The 19,714-nt window shown below is 32.2% G+C and overlaps 2 protein-coding genes across 5 annotated transcripts in view; one reads left to right on the top strand and one right to left on the bottom strand.

Annotated features, from left to right (window-relative positions):
* LOC136037769 (glucose-6-phosphate isomerase-like) overlaps nt 1-9,091 on the top strand; it is a 42,950-nt gene extending 33,859 nt beyond the window's left edge. The window contains exons 8-11 of the mRNA XM_065720574.1: nt 398-581; nt 3,260-3,464; nt 6,175-6,241; nt 8,780-9,091. Of these exons, the coding sequence (XP_065576646.1) occupies nt 398-581; nt 3,260-3,464; nt 6,175-6,241; nt 8,780-8,900 (577 nt within the window). The 3' untranslated portion in view covers nt 8,901-9,091. The remainder of the gene's footprint in view (nt 1-397; nt 582-3,259; nt 3,465-6,174; nt 6,242-8,779) is intronic.
* A 958-nt stretch (nt 9,092-10,049) lies between these two features.
* The window catches only part of LOC136037762 (glucose-6-phosphate isomerase-like), a 130,258-nt gene continuing 120,593 nt past the window's right edge, over nt 10,050-19,714 (bottom strand). For 3 of the 4 annotated variants that reach the window (XM_065720565.1, XM_065720564.1, XM_065720566.1), the window contains 2 exons: nt 15,881-16,097; nt 10,050-10,316 (listed from right to left, as the gene is read on the bottom strand). In XM_065720565.1, the coding sequence (XP_065576637.1) occupies nt 10,243-10,316; nt 15,881-16,097 (291 nt within the window). In that variant the 3' untranslated portion in view covers nt 10,050-10,242. The remainder of the gene's footprint in view (nt 10,317-15,880; nt 16,098-19,714) is intronic. The other variant, XM_065720568.1, reaches the window with a different exon arrangement.

Here is a 19,714-nt window from a genome sequence, read left to right as displayed (position 1 = left end):
ACAAAGTAATTATTAAAAAAAACATAAATAATGCTAACAAATCAAAATGATAATTTTATGCTTTTAAACTGCAACAAGGCGACCATCCGACGCAGCATGGAACCCCGTATCTCTTATTTCATTCAATATTTCTGTATGATTATACATATGTGGCTTGAAGTGACATATTAGACAATTTCTCGTATCTAACCATGGTTCACAATGGGGGTCAGGGCCAATCTTCCTCTGCTTCCACACACCCTTTCTGTTTTGCTTCTCCAGGTACCGATTTTGAACTGGACAGACTCTTGCTGAGCTTATAGTCAATTTCTTCTTAAAAGTATTGACTTGAAGGTACTAAATTTGCACATGTGCCACAGTATTAGGAATTATGTGATACTATGTACCACTATTTTAGGTATGTAACCCGAAGTGGACGTCATGTTGATTATAAAACCGGCCCAATAGTTTGGGGAGAGCCAGGAACCAATGGTCAACACGCTTTCTATCAGCTGATTCATCAAGGGACACGACTTATTCCTTGTGATTTTATCGCACCTGTTGAAACGCACAACCCGATCCAAGGGCATGTTCATCACAAGGTGAGTTGAAAAATGAAAATTAATGTTGCCACTCGTAGCTTTGTACATAGGTAAGAGTAAACAAAAAACGATATAACTTTCGCTCGGTTTTACTTTCGATGCGTACACCCCCACTCTGACCTGAGTCCCTACCAGGATTGTCATGAAGTTTTGTTTTACCAAGGCGTGATATTGTATCAAAAGTTTGAAATCGAAAGTGTTGTTCATAAAAGAAATTAGATTGTAGAAAAGTATTTTTATATTTACAAAATGATAGCTATGTGGGGAATGCTGAAACAAGTGGGTTGTTTATTAAGTAAAATAAATTATTAGAAATACTGTAAAAATCATGGTGTTAGCCAAAAAGAGGAAGTAAATTCAAAGGCATAAGGAGGTTTGCATGAATTTATGAAGTAATAATATGTGGAATAATATAAAAGTAATATTTATCTATCCAATAATCGTTATATCTAAAAAATAATAAGATATCTAAAATAATGTACACAATAATATAAAAATAATATAACAATAATATACTTAATAATATAAAAAAATGATGTGTATCTTCGCTGCTACTTCTAACCTTACATTTTCATGCTGCTGGAATAATTGGCAGAAACTGTCGACTAAGTTGTTCTCATAGGGAGATAGTTTAAATTAGAAGAAAAAGTGCCCTGCTGATCCTTCTCTGGGTATAGCTTTTGGTAATCCAAAAGCTAATTTGGTAATTATCCCTTATGTTTTTAACAAGTATGATTCGAGAGAAAAATTTCATTTTACATATCTATGATTTATTTAAAACCTAGATTTTAAAATTATAACAGATGAAAAAACAAAAAACCTCAATGTCTAGAATTAATCCGGCTCTTTTTATTTATTTTTCTTGGTATTCTTTTATTGACTGATTCGATTGAATTTACTATTTATTTATTAATATGTAATTTTTTATTTATTCTGTTTTTCTTTTGCTTCTAGTGGTAGAGTTCTTGAATTCATTTATGAGTTTATTCCCAATCCTAGAAGCTATTTTATTCTCTGTTAATAACTTTTGGTCATTATTAAAAAAATATCAAAGTTGGGAGTCTTCCCAGTAGTTAATATTAAGCCTTGGTATAACGTAAAACAATCTTGGTCGGCACTCAGGTCAGAGCAGGGTGTGCGTATGGTAAGGACTACCAAGCCAAAATTATACCTGAAGGCAAAATTCCCCTGAAACTTGGGTATGGTTGATCGTTGGCTACCCCCGCTGCCCTTCATGCTCTTTGGCTACTTTTCAATACTTGGATGAAATGCTTGAAGCTTTGGAAAAGATCGCAGACACAAATATTAATATTTTCTACATTAGAACCTACTTTTAACATGTTTTCTATGGATTTAACTGGAGGGATTCCACGCTGCCGGCTGTCAATTTCTTTTGTATGATATGAATTATATACGCTTAAGATTACGTTTGACCCGGCTAACTACGCTTAAGATTAACTACTGATAATGTGGGGCTAAAGTTAATAAAAGTTGATAAAGTTTTCCTCATTAAAGTTTATAAATCTCATCTAAGTCTCATTAAGTTTAATCTTGTCTCCAAATGTTCACATACCACCAAGTTTTTCCTGCTCATACAGGAATTTCGCCTTGTTGACTTCACGTCAATTGTAATAAATAGCTTGATTGAATCAGGCACGGATCTGAAACAGCTTTCTAACCATTATTTCTTTCTAATAGATTGGTCTTTTTAAGGTTTCAGTTTTTTGGGATTAAAGTTAAAAAAAAAATTGGATCAGAAGCATATTTAGTCTAACGTTAACTTTTTACCAGCAGAATATCTGGACTAGTGGTTACTATTATATATATAAACTCTTGCATATAATCACAGTATTACATATAGTGTAACTTTCTAACCCTTTTACTTTCTAATAGATTGGTCTTTTTTATTGTTTCAGTTTTTTGGGATTAAAGTTAAAAAAAAAAAATTGGATCAGAAGCATATTTAGTCTAACGTTAACTTTGTACCAGCAGAATATCTGGACTAGTGGTTACTATTATATATATAAACTCTTGTATATAATCACAGTATTACATATAGTGTGCTTTATTTCATAAATGTGTTCTAAACCATTTTCGAAACATCCCAACCATTTGTATTCCTTTTAATAAATTAGTCTTTTTTGGCATGAAACGGGTTTAAAAGGTTTTTCTGAAAACTTTTCTTTAAATCTAACTACTTCTTTCACTAAGCAAAAGATTTAGACCAATGTACACTATTACGTATGTGTATTAGCCTATCTATATTTTTTTTTAAGGAAATGAGTTATTATTTATCTTCAAGGCTATCAATTAGTTTCTAGTGTCTCATTTAAAATTTTTTAGAAGTCTTCTGCTATTGGCAAAACTTTGATTAGTTTCTTTAAAAAACTGAATGTAAAAAAAAAATTAAAAAAACTATAAATAAGTAAAAAATTAGTAAAATAAAAAAGAATGTTTGAATTTTTTAGAAATTTTCTGCTATTGGTTAAATTTTGCTTACTTTCTGGAAATAATTTGATAAATGAAATTCAATAAATAAAAAAATATAAAGAAAAAATTTTTGGCTGCAATAAAGTCAAGTGATGAAAACGGCTTACTATCTTTGTAGACGCTATGGGTGCTGTCCATAAGGATTTATTTCTTGAAAAGATTCTTATATTATATTTCTTATATTAAAGCTCTTGCTTGCTAACTTTCTTGCGCAAACCGAAGCTCTGATGAAGGGTAAGACGGCTGTGGTTGCCAGAGCGGAGCTAGAAAAAAGTGGGCTCCCCAAGGAAGCAGTTGAGAAGATCTTGCCCCATAAAGTATTCGAAGGAAACAGACCTACAAACAGTATTATGGTCAAGCGAGTCACTCCATTCACTTTAGGAGCTCTCATTGGTAAGAAATTTGTCTGTTTTAAACTTCGTTTAAAAAACTTAGTTGCTACTTTTCATAATTTTGCCGTATATGTACCAGAAAAGAGGCAAGGATATTACCGCCAGGAGGATATTTTTTACCACTTGGTGATAACGACTGTCATTACCACCATCTGTCTCTCTGTATCTGCTAGGATTAAGGGGAGCTTGGGAGAAGGAGCTTTATTTGAAGGTGGGGGTAAGGAGGAATTAAAGTGGATACTATCAGCAAGAGGGAATTTTGACAACTTCCTTTAAAATTGCTCGTTTTCATAATTCTGTGTGCCGTATATTTACCTGAAAGGACGCAAGGCTTAGTAAGTTAGAATTAAAGTGGATATTACCGCCAGGGGGACATTTTTAACACTTAGGATAAACACTGCATTGCCACCATCTATCTCTCTGTATGTGCATTTTAAGGCGGGGTAAGGAGGAATTAAACTGAATACTATCAGCAAGAGGGGATTTTTAACCACTTGATGATAAATCCTGTCGTTGTCACCGTCTCTCGCTCCATATATGCTAATATTCTGGGGGGGGGGGGGTATGGAGGGGAGGAACGTTATTTTAAGGAAGTGCTTAGAAACAGGAACTAAACTGGATAATATAAGCAAGAGGAAATCTTTACTACTTGATGATAATAAAAATATCTATAAAGGGTAAGATTGAAAATTGTCCTTATTCTTGCTCGATTTAAGGCTAAATTAATTCATTTTTTTGGTTTGTAAAAAATTAAATGGAATGAGGGAGGAATATTTTTGGGGTGTTATACAAGGAAGTTGTGGGTGAATTTAAGGTTTTATGGTGATTAAGAATATGGAAAAGCGATTGGTTGTATATATGGCCTGTAGAAACTATTTTTTGAATTAACTAATTTATTATTTTGGATTTAAGGCAGTGTTTTTGTTTATAAGTTTTATGATGTTGTATTTTTATGGTAAACATGACAACAGATTCAATAGCAGCAAAGATTAGTAAGGGATCCTCAGCGCAGAAAAAAAAATCGCCTGAAATCAAAAGACCGAGAGTGATAAAACTACGTTTATTACAAGGTCTCTGTGATACCAGTTTATAATGATAAAAATGATGATTTACTTTCTAGAAAAAAAAAACTTTTAAATTTGTAATACATGGGCTCTACTCGTCGTCCATAAAGAAGTGATTCCCTTAAGAAATAAATAAAGAATAAAGAAAATTAAATTGGGCTGAAATAAATAAAAAAAAATTGAAAAAGGAATATAAGTAAATAGAACTAAATAAGAAAAAAAAGAAATAAAAAAAGAAATAACAACTAATAAATAGAAGTTAAAAAAGAAATAAATAATAAATGTTCGCCTGAAATCAAAAGACCGAGAGTGATAAAACTACGTTTATTACAAGGTCTCTGTGATACCAGTTTATAATGATAAAAATGATGATTTACTTTCTAGAAAAAAAAAACTTTTAAATTTGTAATACATGGGCTCTACTCGTCGTCCATAAAGAAGTGATTCCCTTAAGAAATAAATAAAGAATAAAGAAAATTAAATTGGGCTGAAATAAATAAAAAAAAAATTGAAAAAGGAATATAAGTAAATAGAACTAAATAAGAAAAAAAAGAAATAAAAAAAGAAATAACAACTAATAAATAGAAGTTAAAAAAGAAATAAATAATAAATGTTTGTGCCGTCCATAAATGGCTATTCATTTTCTAGGAAAAAAACCAAATTTGTAATAGAAACGTTGTTTTGAGTTTGGACATGCAAAGTTAGAATCAAAGGAAACCTTAGAAACTTCAAAGTTTGCCATGCTCTTTGAATTACACAGATCTTCTTCATTAATTTTCCAACCCGAATATTATCAAAGAAGCTGTTTTATCATAAGAAGTTTACATGAATTTTAAGTTAAGTTTTATTCATAAAAGTTCTGCCCAGCAAGAAGGAATATGAAAACCCAAAGAATTTTGATAAATTCCTTTTTGTTGATTGTTTCGTTGCTTGAAGCCCTTCAAAATGATGTTTTCCCTAATAAGCACTTCAGAAGTCAATTTGAATATTCGTACTTCAAGCAAAAACCTTAAATTAAAAAAAAAAAAATAATAAATAAACTTCGAACTCGGAATTACATAAGAATCAATGCTCTGAAATGACATGAAATTGCCGCTGATTAAGCTTTAGAGTTATATAAGCGTATTATTAAACCGAACCAAGTTATAAAATGAAACTGAATAAGTTTTAACATATATATTTTTTCCACTTCACGCATATGGCCAAAAACGTCTGTCGACTAGAAAGTTTTCTCTGGGGTTGCCCAAATAAGACTGAAGGGTTAAAACTATTGTATTTTTTTTTTTATTTTACTTAACCTCCAAATTTCTTACCTGTTAAGTCCAAATAACCTGCAAAAACGGGAAAACCACAACTGAAAACAATAAGCTCTAATAAGTGGATAAGCGGGAATTTCCTGGGAGAATTCTTCCGCGGGAGGGGGGGGGTCTCCTGACTAAGAAGAGATAAGCAATGCAAGCTTCGAAAAGCGCAAAACGCAATAAAGAAAAATTGAAACCGACACTGACTCGAGGTCGACGCATCTCCCATTCCGCCCTTATTCAAAGAAGGTTCATTCGAGCGAGTCATAAAATGCCTTTTGAGCAGCGTTAGTTATTATAGGTAATAGAAGGACTCTACAGCTAAATAAATTTCTTTTCTTTTTAGCAATGTACGAGCATAAAATATTTGTGCAAGGAGTTTTATGGGATATCAATTCCTTTGATCAGTGGGGGTAAGTTGTCGTCATTTATATTTTCTTTTGGGAATATTTGTTTTTATTTTTTGCAATTTTATTTAGTTCACTACTATTACTGTATATAAAGCCAATGTTTTTTTTTGTATGTGTGTATTTGTTTTCCATGGGCAAATAAGTTAAAAACGTGAAAACCGATGAGAAAAAATTTTGGAACCAGAGAGAACTAGAATGTAAAAATCAGGTAAGCATTGATTAAAAAAAGGTAAAGCCAAAAACCCTAAAAATATAATTTCATGATAACAAGAGTACAACATATGTCAAGTTTGCCTGGTTTTGTCTTCGCTTTTCTTTCTGTATAAAAAAGCAATGTAAATTAATTAACCTAGAATTTCAAGAATCCATACAGAATGATTTGGAACTATGAGAATAGATATAGGCTATAAAAATGTGAAAAATATGACAAAAATGTTTTTTAAGCTACGATAGTTTTTTAAGTAAATTCTGTTTTTCTGTGATGTAACTAACGGAAATCAAACTAATCCTATAACTATTCTGTTACTAAACGGAGAGCAGATCGTCCGCGGTTGGGGTGAGAGGATGTCAAAAAGAAAGATTTAAGGGAAATGGGAACTTCCTGGGAGTGTATAAAGAGTGAGGTTTGGATAGATTGGGATGAAGGAGGAGCTTGGCTAGCTGTGTGGGCATAAAGCGGCTTGGTGCTGCGGTGATTTGTTAGTAGTAGTTTTAGTATGACCTTTTCAGTAGTTATAGGTTCTGATCGTCGCTAGGTCTTGCAGAGATATCAGCTCATAATAAATTCAATAAATTGGATCGTGAACAATTTAACTGAGATGATTAATTTAATTGAAAATTCATCCAATTGTTATTTGTTTTTTTTTTATTTCACAAAGAGAGACAAAACTACAACTGGGCTGTAGAATCTGGCTCGAGCGTTCAGTTTCATAAAATACGTTGTTTAAGGACCAAACTCAAGCAAACTAATTAATTTGCATAAGAAAGAATGAAAAGAAAGGAAATGAACTTCACGTTAATTTACGTAAAGTGGTAACATACCTACGTTTCGTTAATTTCTGTAATTAACGAAAATCACTACAACGTCTTTGTTTACCCCCCTAGACGAAAATAAATATTTGACTTGCTTAATACGCCAGCATCATGTAAATTTTTAAGATCATTATCAAGTGATTTCCTATGTTTACACCCTCTTATAGTTTACAACAGATGGTGCTGATCTAACTTAAAGTCAAGTAAATGCACACATTATGATTTTATCCTTAAAGGGCGACTTAAAGAGAATGGGAAACTCGGTAAGAGTTGCGCTACCGGCAGTTTGACATGTGGAGATGAGATTCAAAACTACTAGCGCCGCTGACAGTGTAAGATCTGGCGCCTTATATAAAATAAAGTAGGAAATTTAAAGTACATTAGATGACTGATATTAGCACTCTACAATGCAACAGGAGCAGCTAAATTTTTTGTTTTGGTAATTAGTCTGTATTCTTTGTTATTAATCCTTACTTTGGATCAGAATCAAGTCTGTACAAATTAGTCCGAGGGTTGACTAAGGAAAATCTTGGCTAATTGACTTCAAGCTTGTAGACCTAATGGGAACAAACTTTTTTACTTTATTTATATCAATATTTTAGCTTAAGAGCAATAGATACCTTAAACATCATATTGTGAACCTCAACGTCGGCTGACTGTCCCAAAGGCAAGGGGTCCATTAGCGAATTCTTATTGAAACTTGTTGAGAATTTGTAATTTGTGTTTATATCATTGATTTTTTTACGTTTATCGTTGCCTTTTATTTTTATATCTTAATTATATGTCTTTCAAATATATTTATTATTTATATCATCACTTTGATTACCAGGCAATGATTGACGTTCATTACAAGATATACGTTTTATTTTGCTATTTAAGTTATTTGGATTTTTTAGTTTTATTTTGGTCCTTTAAATTTAATTTTTTTAATTTGGGTCCTAAAACGTTCATAGGGTACACCAACTTCAATCAGTCAAAATCTTTAAAATTTTGACATTGCATCAACAAATGCAACGAAGAATTGCTTCCAGTTACATATTTGGTGCATTTAATTAATAATTATAGGGAAACAGGGAAAACTCATGATTACATAACACAAAATTTTATGTCAATGTTTATTAAGGAAAATGTTCTCGCCTCGACTTCGCCATTGGAGAAATTTTCGCTAGCTTTATATGACATTATTTTATGGCTTATTTAATTATTTGCTTTTTTTGGATTTTACCATATTCTTTTTGAATAGTGTCTTTTTTTTTCTTTTTTTTTAATAATCCATAATAAAAAGGAATTTAAGAACGATTTTTTGTTAAAATTTGAAGTCGCGAATTTATGAAACTGATATTAGAGCTGTGACAGAGATTTGTATTTTTTTTTTTTTTCATTTGTTTCTTGAACATTGTTTATGTTATCATTATCCCTACTTTGTGCTTCATAACAATTCCTATTATGTTAATTTTGCTTGTGGTCTGTTCTACTTACACACCCGATTTTAAAGTTGTTTTCTTATAGCGTGGAGTTGGGGAAGCAGCTAGCGAAAGCAATCGAGCCAGAATTGCAAGACAACAACCCGGTGCTAACTCACGACGCGTCTACGAACGGGCTGATAAACTTTATTAAAGAGCACTATTGATGCCTGGTATAATTTAGTGTTGTACTGTTTGACTATATGCACATCTTTTATTTGTGTTCAATTTTAATTCGAGTTTTATGTTGACTCGCGAATGTGATTCTTTTAAATTTCTGTGTTGTGATATACAAACTTGTAATGTTTGAACGAAGTTAATTGTATATACAAATTTTTAATATAAAAATTATTAATGATGACTATTTATTTTTTTACAAACGTTATCTATGAGACGCACTAGATGGTAACTTAACAACAGGATTCTATGAATTCTTTTGTAAAGTGTGCTCGGTGCTCCTTTATTATTATTTTTTTTTTTTTGGGGGGGGGGGTTGGTAACTTTAACATAGTTTTGAGTTATTTCTTATAGTTGGTAATATAAATATTTGAGGGTTTTTTTCTGCAATATTCTCGACTATTTTTTTAACTGCAATGAGCTATGGTGTCGTTTAAGCATATATAGATAAATTTCATCAATAAAATTTGTAGCTAAGTCCGTGTCTTTGCTGCAAAATTTGTAACATAGCAAAGTAACAAAATCTATGGCAACTTTGAGCTAACGTTGGAGTTGATCTGCCAAGACCAGTGAAAATGAACCATATAGCACCATAAGGGTAAAGGTATACTAAAGACATCTATCTCCGGGGATGCTTGAATTATGTAGGTTTTTATGAGATTTATGAAGTCCCTAAATTCCAGGTGGGAGGGGGGGAATCTTAAAATCCAGCTTTTCAACTTTCACTCTAGGGCTAATTGATGTGATCGGCCGCTGCGAATGGGGCCGGAACTTGCAATTAGAAATGATCAAAGAGGGAAAAAGGGCGAAACTTCGAAGAGATTAGGGTTGTAAGCCCTTGTATACTTCACGCAGTCAGGATTTGATTGGCTTCCAAGAGAGCTTGACTTCCCAGGCATTTCTTTAAACATAACTATTTTGGTTAGAATTCACTATCTTGCCTAAGGCGTGAATATATACTTTCAGGACTGTGGGACTGCACTACTTCTAATATGAGAAATTGCAAGTCTTAAGACCCAAAAAATTTTAGTTCGTTTGTGTTCCTGGGAGAAGGGAGGGTGGATTGTGCTGTTTTTTAAAGAAATTAAACTGTGTGATTCGTTGTCTTGCTAATGAATGGCTCTACTTTTAGAGAAGACTCAAACTTACAACAGATTTAATTTCAAAAATGTCTACAAAAAGTAGATGGAACTGATTCTTGTTCTTGTGAAGCAAACACTAAGGTTGATTTTAATTTCATTTGTAGCATTTCAAATCTGTTTCTATCCATCTATGAAAAGGTTCTTGATTTAAGTTCCAAGCTATCTATACTGCTATATCCAGTGATTGTGTTTAAATAGCGACATCTATAACTCTAATCACGTGATATAAGCAATTAATAGATGAGAGGGCGCGGCTCAAATTACCTGAAACAAAAAGAAAATAAAAACCTTGATACCCAAAAAACCCTAGCAAATGAATTACTGATCTGAGCAGTCTGAATTAATTATCTGAGCAGATTGATGTGAAGTCAGGTTACAGTTAAAGGTCCAAAGGCCTGAGTGAGTGGAGGCGGATGAAAAAAAGAACCTGTGACGGGGGTTTGGCGGTGGTCGGTGGTGGTGTGGTAGTTGGCTTTTGGGTACTGAGAGGTATAAACGACCTCGGGGCAAAATACCTCTTTTTGTGACCTTTCAATCTCGGGGAAAATTTATCTCTTGTTCTGAGCTGAACAGTAAATTTACAATATTTTTACTTCTCTTTGTTCAAAATTTCTATCTGTTTGATTTCCAGAATTAATTTCAGTTTAACTGCATCCTAGCCTCTTCTCCCACTTATACCTGGATAATAGTCCTAGGTTGGACAATAGAAGCTTACTTATCTTGTTGGTTTACATTATTGTGTGTGCTTATTTATCTTTAACAGTGTGAATTTGAAAAATGACACAGCAAACTTTAGCATATAGCCTAAAGCTACATCTAGAGAAAGGGTTGCGTGGAAGGGGGGGGGATGAAGTTAAGCTGAAATTTACTTCAGAAATCCACAATCTAATAAAAATTATATAAAGCCAAGCTGATAAAATGTAAAAAATCTAAAAAAAAATAGTGGTTAAATAAGAAGAAAGAATATTATGCGTCGAACCTTAAAACTACAATCAAAAGCAACTCACAGGAAGCATGAAGAAACATGGCAATAGATTGAATATATCACAGTAAATATCACAATTTCTATTCACAATAACTCACAAATGCCTAATATAAATCCCAATACTTGTAGAAATCTAAAAGACAAGCGCTTACTGAAAACGCAACAAAAATTAGGAGGAGAAAATAAGTAATTTGTTGAAAATGATAGATTAATAATAAGGTACAATATAGTCTATCACCTTTCATAAAATCAGTAAATTTTAGTATATAATTTTAGCTAAGTAAGATATTTTTGGTAAAGGTTTAATATTTTTTGTGTTTTTGATTAAAGTAAAGAGCGAATATGAAAGCTGAAATAGATAAAAATTGTATGAAACAACTAATGTAACCAATGATATAAAATTGAAATAGTGAGAAATAAAATAAAAGACAATAAAAGTGACGCAAAAAATAACAAAACAAAGTCCAAATGTATTTGGCTTCAGATCTGGAATCCTTTATTGAGGGGTTAGAAAGCCTAGCTTGAACAAAACGTGAGAAACAAAGAGAGGACACAAAATAAAAACTTAAATAAGTTTAAAAATTTAATCAATTTGCCAAATAAAATAAGTCACATTTTGAAATCACAATCAGAAGAAACTCACAGAAAGCATGGAGAAAAATGACAATGAACTGAATATATCACAATGCCTAATAAAAATCACGATAACTTATCACAATAACTCACCAATACCTAATGTGAATCATAATATTTGTAGAGGTCTAAAAAACAAGCTCTTTACTGAAAACGCAATAAAATATGATTAGGAGGAGAAAATAAGTAATATAACAAAATAATAAAAGTAATTTTAAAAGTTCTAAGTAGTATTTCATCTGTCATAAAAAGAGTAAAATTTCGGTTAAGAAAGATCAGTTTTTGGTAAAGGTCTCGTTTAATTGCGTTTCTTATTGAAGTAAAAAGGGAATATGGAGCCTAAAATTCATTAAAGTTTGCTGAAACAATTAATGTAGCTAAAGAGGCAAGATTGATTGCATATGTTTAAAATAATCAATTTAGAAATTTTCAAAGTAGTGAAAAATAAAAGACTACTTTATGCAAAAAAAATAATGATAAAAGTCAAAATATTTTGTCTTCAAATCTGGAAGCCTTTATCGAGGGCTTAAAAAGCCTAGCTTAGATAAAACATGAGGGACCAAAGAGAGCACATAAATCCTAACCTAACTAAGAATTCCTTAAGAGAAAAAACAATTAAATGAATCTCATATTTAGACAAAACCTGCATAATAACAAACAAAGTAAAATAATTAGAAAATATAAAACAGGCGTATCAATAAGCAAACTCACACTTAAAAGTATATTTTATTTGGATTTGTTTTGTCTTTTTGCATAGTATTTGTTCTCCCATTGCTAAGGTTTGAAGCCAAATAAAGGTTTGAAGCCAAATAAAAGTTGTGAAGCCAAAATATTTGCACTTTTATTATTAATTTTAGTATTTCTACTGCTGCTTTCTTGGAATCTGTGTATGAAAAAGTTACTTCAGAATTATCTGCATATTCTAGCAATTATTTTGTCTATGGAAAGATTTATTTTTTCATAGCTGGATAATATATCAGAGATTAAAGGTCGAATATTGAAGGCAAAAACTTTATTATATCATTATATTTATTACGTTGTGTCCATCAATTGCGAAAAGAAACGTTGGGTGCTTTGAAACGTCTACTAAATTTATTAGAAAGTGTTGAGTACTCTTTGGTAGTACACTTCCCTTTTTTATATTTTAGAACAAGAAAGGTGACATTTGTAAAGATGCTCTTGGTTCTGAGACTATTAACACTATTTACATATAAAAATTAGTCATAACAATGGAAGTGTGGTTAATCCTTGAATAGCTTGTATATTTACTCGTCACCAGCCAGTATAATTTTTAAGAATACGTCTTATAGCCTAGCTCCACATTCCATTGGTCTTATTTTTACTTGGTTCATTGGTTATATTCATTGGTTAATTCATTTATTCATTGGTTATTCATTGGTAGAACATTTTTTCATTGGTTATGTTTACTCGTCACCAGCCAGTATAATTTTTAAGAATACGTCTTATAGCCTAGCTCCACATTCCATTGGTCTTATTTTTACTTGGTTCATTGGTTATATTCATTGGTTAATTCATTTATTCATTGGTTATTCATTGGTAGAACATTTTTTCATTGGTTATGTTTACTCGTCATCAGCCAGTATAATTTTTAAAAATACGTCTTATAGCCTAGCTCCACATTCCATTGGTCTTATTTTTACTTGGTTCTTTGGTTATATTCATTGGTTAATTCATTTATTCATTGGTTATTCATTGGTAGAACATTTTTTCATTGGTTATGTTCACTCGTCATCAGCCAGTATAATTTTTAAGAATACGTCTTATAGCCTAGCTGCACATTCCATTGGTCTTATTTTTACTTGGTTCTTTGGTTATATTCATTGGTTAATTCATTTATTCATTGGTTATTCATTGGTAGAACATTTTTTCATTGGTTATGTTTACTCGTCATCAGCCAGTATAATTTTTAATAATACGTCTCATAGCCCAGCTTCACTTTTCATTGGTTTTTCCCAACCGGCACTTTTTGGCTGCTGAAACATGCCTTGTCACAAAAGACAACCCTAAGCCTTTTACGCCTTTTAAGCCTTTTAAGCCTTTTAAGCCTTTTACGCAAGATCAGAAAATTTATTAAGCCTTACATTTATTACAACATTTCATGGACAGGTTGAAAATGCGATTCTTTTGATGTAACTATTGGTATCAAAATTCCGTTTTTTAGAGTTTTGGTTACTATTGAGCCGGGTCGCTCCTTACGACAGTTGGTTACCACGAACTGTTTGACAGGTTGAAAAGCAAAACATTGAAAAGCAAAGCTGGTGAAAGGGAGATTTAAATGAAAAAGGGGAAACAACAGATATAAGAATTTTAGAAATAGTCAATATCTTGAAAAAACCGGTTATATTTCCTATATATATATATATATATATATATATATATATATATATATATATATATATATATATATATATATATATATATATATGTATATATATATTTTATGGGAGTTTTTGAATTTTTATGGACAAAAAGTGTGGTGGATTGAAATAACTACTTTCGCTTATTATTTTGCTTATTTATTTCGCTTCGTAATTGGTGGATAAAATCTATCCTTTGGGCTTCAGGAACCAACTAAGTATTCAAAACTTATCAAGGATAAGTTTAACACTGAATAACTTCTCATTAATAAAACCAGCAGAAGACGCAGAATATTTAAAAGCCCTACTTTTAGCTTAATTTAGAATTAAAGAAAGAACAAATCTGGTGTAACCTCTTCAAAACGAATTGAGCGCTGAGGACTATGTTGTGTACATTGGTAATATCCACTGACCAAACAAATATATGTCTTGTAAGTTTTGATTGCATTCTATACCTCTGGCGCACGAAAAAATTCTAAACATGGGTTGTGTGTTTGAAGGTTTGGCATATAGATGCTGTTCAGAAAATTTGACTGTTCACCTGTTTCGGAATTCAATCAAAAACATGGTTCAGCATAGCAAGACTAACAAAAACGTGATGCAGTTCTAAAAACTTCATTATTTAAAACAAGCTTAGAAATCTTAGAAAAGAGCTTTTCGGGCACAAAAAGACCTCAGATGGATCCAGGGGTTGACGTATTTATTTTTGCGTCCTAAATACCTTTAACAGAAATTTGATACTGATCTTAGTATCATTAAATGCAAAAAAAATATATCAATATCAAAAACTGGATAATTCATGGATAATCATTGGGCTAATAAAAAAAAAATCTATAATGTAAAAAAAGCGGATTCAGTTTTTCGAGAACGCATACGTTTGAAGCTCCTGCTTCTGATTAAGGCTAATTTGACTAATTAATTTGTCAAATTTGACTATCAATTTGACTAGCTTTTATATTTTTCAGTTTGACTTTTGAAGCTTCTGATTAAGGTTATCTTCAATCACTATTATATTGAAAAAAAAAGTTCCTGAAATTTTTTTCAATTTTTTTTAGTCGAATTCTAAAACAATTATATGAACCAATCCTGACTTATTTGACCAATTATTTGGACCAACCTGTCTTAAACCAATCGACGAACCAAAACAGATAAATCCAAATACAGACCATGATTTTTTTTTCCAATCAAGAATGTTCTAATGAAACCGGTAAAACTACTTGCAAATCCCTTGTTCAATTTGACATCCCTTTACAAAAACAAGATTTGAAGGAAAGTCAGGTCAAGCCCTAGGAATGACGCATGGACGGATAATGGATAAGACATATCTATTAACAAATGAACTAATATCATTTTCATACAATCCTAATAAGAGGGAGTTGACGCCAGAATTGCCTCTCATTCAATTTGACAATGTCTTGGCTTTTTCTACAATTACCCATGACTTAATGCCCACAACTGTTCCCTTTTAATTCAAATTATACCCGGTAGTTTCCTATTTTCTGTAATACTAGTCTCAGACGAATGTTCACTAGACCAGTATCTGCTACTTCGTAGCAAATTAATTATCATTTAATTACCAAATATAAGTACAAATCAACAGGAATGTACTCGGAGAGATGATTTGAGCCCCAACCGCTCGCGCCCCACACAAAAATCCTAAATTTCTAGGGACTCCTTACTCAGAAGAATAAATTAATTTTTTCTATTGACCACCAAAAAAAAAAAATAATATGAAAAACGGGGTGCATGCGTCAGTAAAATATTTCTCTAGACACCACATTAGTAAAACATTTATATAACAACAATTGCAAATCAAAATATAGACAACTTACGTCTTTTCCAGAAACTAAGCTTTTGCGGAATTGGCATTGGTGATAGTCGCTCAACAAAATCTTGCATTTTGAGACATGGCAGAATGTCAAGGAATGTCAAAGACATGGCATGCAGCATGTCGTTGTGTAATGCAATATTTGCCTCTGACATCAAATGGGCGGACTCCCATTCGATTATTTTTGTCCAGGACTTGAGCCATTGTACCCCATTTTCTCGCTGTAAAAGAATGTGTGTTATGTCTGTCTGTCTGTCTGTCCGCATTTGACGTCTGAATTATTTCATCATATACAAATTCAAAAACGAATGTATTCAAGGCCGAAGTAGCTGAGCTGGTAAAGCGTTATGTTCCGGGTTCTAGGTCCGAGAGGTTGCAGGTTCGAACCTTGGCTAGGTAAAAACTAAAAAAAAACTAAAAAGAAAAAACAAAAAAAAAACTAAAAAAAAGGTAAAAACAACAAAAAAAAACTAAAAAAATATAAACTAATAAAAAAACAAAAAGCAAAAAAAAAAATATAAAAATAAAAATAAAAAAAAATAAAAAAGAAAAAAACTGAAAAATAAAGGAAAAATAAAACTAAAAAAACTAAAAAAAAACTAAAAAGGTAAAACCTGCAAAAAAACTAAAAAGAAAAAAGAAAAAAAAACTAAAAAAAGTAAAAACCAAAAAAAAAAAAAAATAAAAAGAAAAAAAGGAGAAAAACACAAAAGTTTATTTCATCACATACCAATTCAAAAACGAATGTATATACAGACCGGGACACAGGGAATATAAATGACGACCGGGACACAGGGACAAAGCTAGAACGGGGACACCGGGGGGGGGCACAGGGGGATATATAAATGACAATGGGGACACAGGGAATGTTCAATTAGCAATCACCATCAACAAAGCTCAAGGGCAATCATTAGAATCATGAGGTATAGATCTGAATACGGATTGTTTTTCCCATGGACAATTATATGTTGCATGTTCAAGAGTCGGTAAACCGGACAATTTATCTATATGCACAGACAATGGGACAGCGAAGAATGTTGTATATTCGCAACTTTTGCGTAGTTGAAAATTTATATATATATATATATATATATATATATATATATATATATATATATATATATATATATATATATATATATATATATATATATATATATATATATATATATATATATCTATATATCTATATAAGTTGTTTGTGTGTTTGTGGGTGACGAGTCTGTCGAGTCTGTCGAGTGACGTCATGTCATCATGTCGTCATGTTTGTTATGACGATGACGTCATTAAAGGTATTTAAGAAAATCGTTCAAAGAGAAATTTTTAATTGTAAGAAGATCGTGGATGGAAAAATGTTTAATTGTAAAACGACTGAAGAACCAACAATGGCAACAGCCAAGGAAGCTGCTCAAAGAGTCTATGCCAAAAAACTTGCGGCTGATAGAGAAATTAAGAAAAGAAAGCGTGCCGAGGAATCACAAGAACAGCAAGAAAACAGGCTTGCGGCTGATAGAAAAAGTAAGAACAGAAAGCGTGCCGAGGAATCACAATATATATATATATATATATATATATATATATATATATATATATATATATATATATAATATATATATATATATATATATATATATATATATATATATATATATATATATATATATATATAAATGACGACCGGGACACAGGAAATAAAAATGACGACAGGGACACATCATTAGAATAATGAGGCATAGATCTGAATACGGATTGTTTTTCCCATGGACAATTATATGTTGCATGTTCAAGAGTCAGTAAACCTGACAATCTATTTATATGCACAGACAATGGGACAGCGAAGAATGTTGAATATTCGCATGTTTTTATTATAAATCCTTATAATGACGTCAGTCGACAAACACGACGCCAGTGGACACAAAAACATGACGTCACTCGACACACACACACACACACAGACAACTTATTTTTATACACATAGATATATACTATATATCTATATATCTATATATATATATAAATAAGTTGTCTGTGTGTGTGTGTGTCTGTCGAGTGACGTCATGTTTGTGTGTCGACTGACGTCATGTTTGTCGACTAATGTCATTATAAGGATTGAGCTGTATGCGTCATGAAGTTGTTTGTCGACTGAGGTCATGTTTGTCAACTGATGAAATTACATACCGGGACACAAATGACGACTGGGACACAGGGAATATAAATGACCACCGGGAACCTCAAAGAGAAATTACAGACTGGGACACCCGGACACAAATCACAACCGGGACACAGGGAATATAAATGACGACCGGAAAATAGGGACACAACTACAACGGGGACGCCGGGGGCACAGGCGGGATATATAAATGACGACCGGGACACAGGGATTGTTCGAATAGAAATTACAGACCGGGACACAAATGACAACCAGGACACCGGGACACAGAGAATATAAATGACGACCGGGACACTCAAAGAGAAATTACAAACTGGGATACCAGGACACAAATAATGCATGTTCAAGAGTCAGTAAACCTGACAATCTATTTATATGCACAGACAATGGGACAGCGAAGAATATTGTATATTCGCATGTTTTACGTAGTTAAAAACATATATATAGGATTGAGCTGTATGCGTCATGAAGTTGTTTGTCGACAGACGTCATGTTTGTCAACTGATGAAATTACATACCGGGACACCGGGACACAAATGACGACCAGGAAAAGGGGAATATAAATGACGACCGGGAACCTCAAAGAGAAATTACAGACTGGGACACCCGGACACAAATCACGACCGGGACACAGGGAATATAAATGACGACCAGGACATAGGGACACAACTACAACGGGGACGCCGGGGGTACAGGCGGGATATATAAATGACGACCGGGACACAGGGAATATAAATGACGACCGGGACACTCAAAGAGAAATTACAAACTAGGATACCGGGACACAAATGATGCATGTTCAAGAGTCAGTAAACCTGACAATCTATTTATATGTACAGACAATGGGACAGCGAAGAATGTTGTATATTCAAATGTTTTACGTAGTTAAAAACATATATATATATATATATATATATATATATATATATATATATATATATATATATATATATATATATATATACCATGAAAAGAGAAATCACCAATGTAACAGCACAAACTCGTAAAAAAAAAAGACAGAAGGAGAAAAGGAAGACTGTTTTCCTAAATTAGTGATTAATATAAACCAGCACTTGAATGAGGCCTTAACCCTACTCATCCATACAATCACATAGGTCAAACAGCATAGCCAAACACAATCAACCATAAAGAATAATCCATGGACTTGCAGTCATGTCGTCAATAAGTATACCAAACAATAGAAAAAATAATAAAGACAAATAATTCAGAGGCAACAACCAAACACAAGGGCTCATCAGGAGAATACACTGGCCTATAGGGTTTCGCCACTTTAAATTCTCTACCCAGCCAAGTGTTGTGGCTACCACAGAATATCCATGGCATCCCCGTGTCAGGTGTCACCCCCAAAATACATGCCTATGAAAAAAAAAACAGCATATGTAAAACAACCGAGTAACACCAAAACAAGCTTATCCTGTTAATATATGCCTCTTTTTAGCAACAATAGGTAAACTAAATATGATAAAATTTACCAAATCACAAATATTAAAACATTGCAAAAAAAAAAAAATAAAAAAATAAAAAATAATGAACTAAACAATTATAGAATTCATCTTTACCATGTGGTTATTTTTTTTTTTTAAATCTGCTCTATTAGAAACACAATTCAAAATAAATGGCGCTGCATCATCATTTGTCGAACCTCCG

Source organism: Artemia franciscana, chromosome 17 (genome assembly GCF_032884065.1).
Source record: "Artemia franciscana chromosome 17, ASM3288406v1, whole genome shotgun sequence".
NCBI classification, from domain to species: domain Eukaryota; kingdom Metazoa; phylum Arthropoda; class Branchiopoda; order Anostraca; family Artemiidae; genus Artemia; species Artemia franciscana.
The sequence above is the reverse complement of the archived record's forward strand: the minus strand, read 5'-3'. Positions and strand labels throughout refer to the sequence as shown.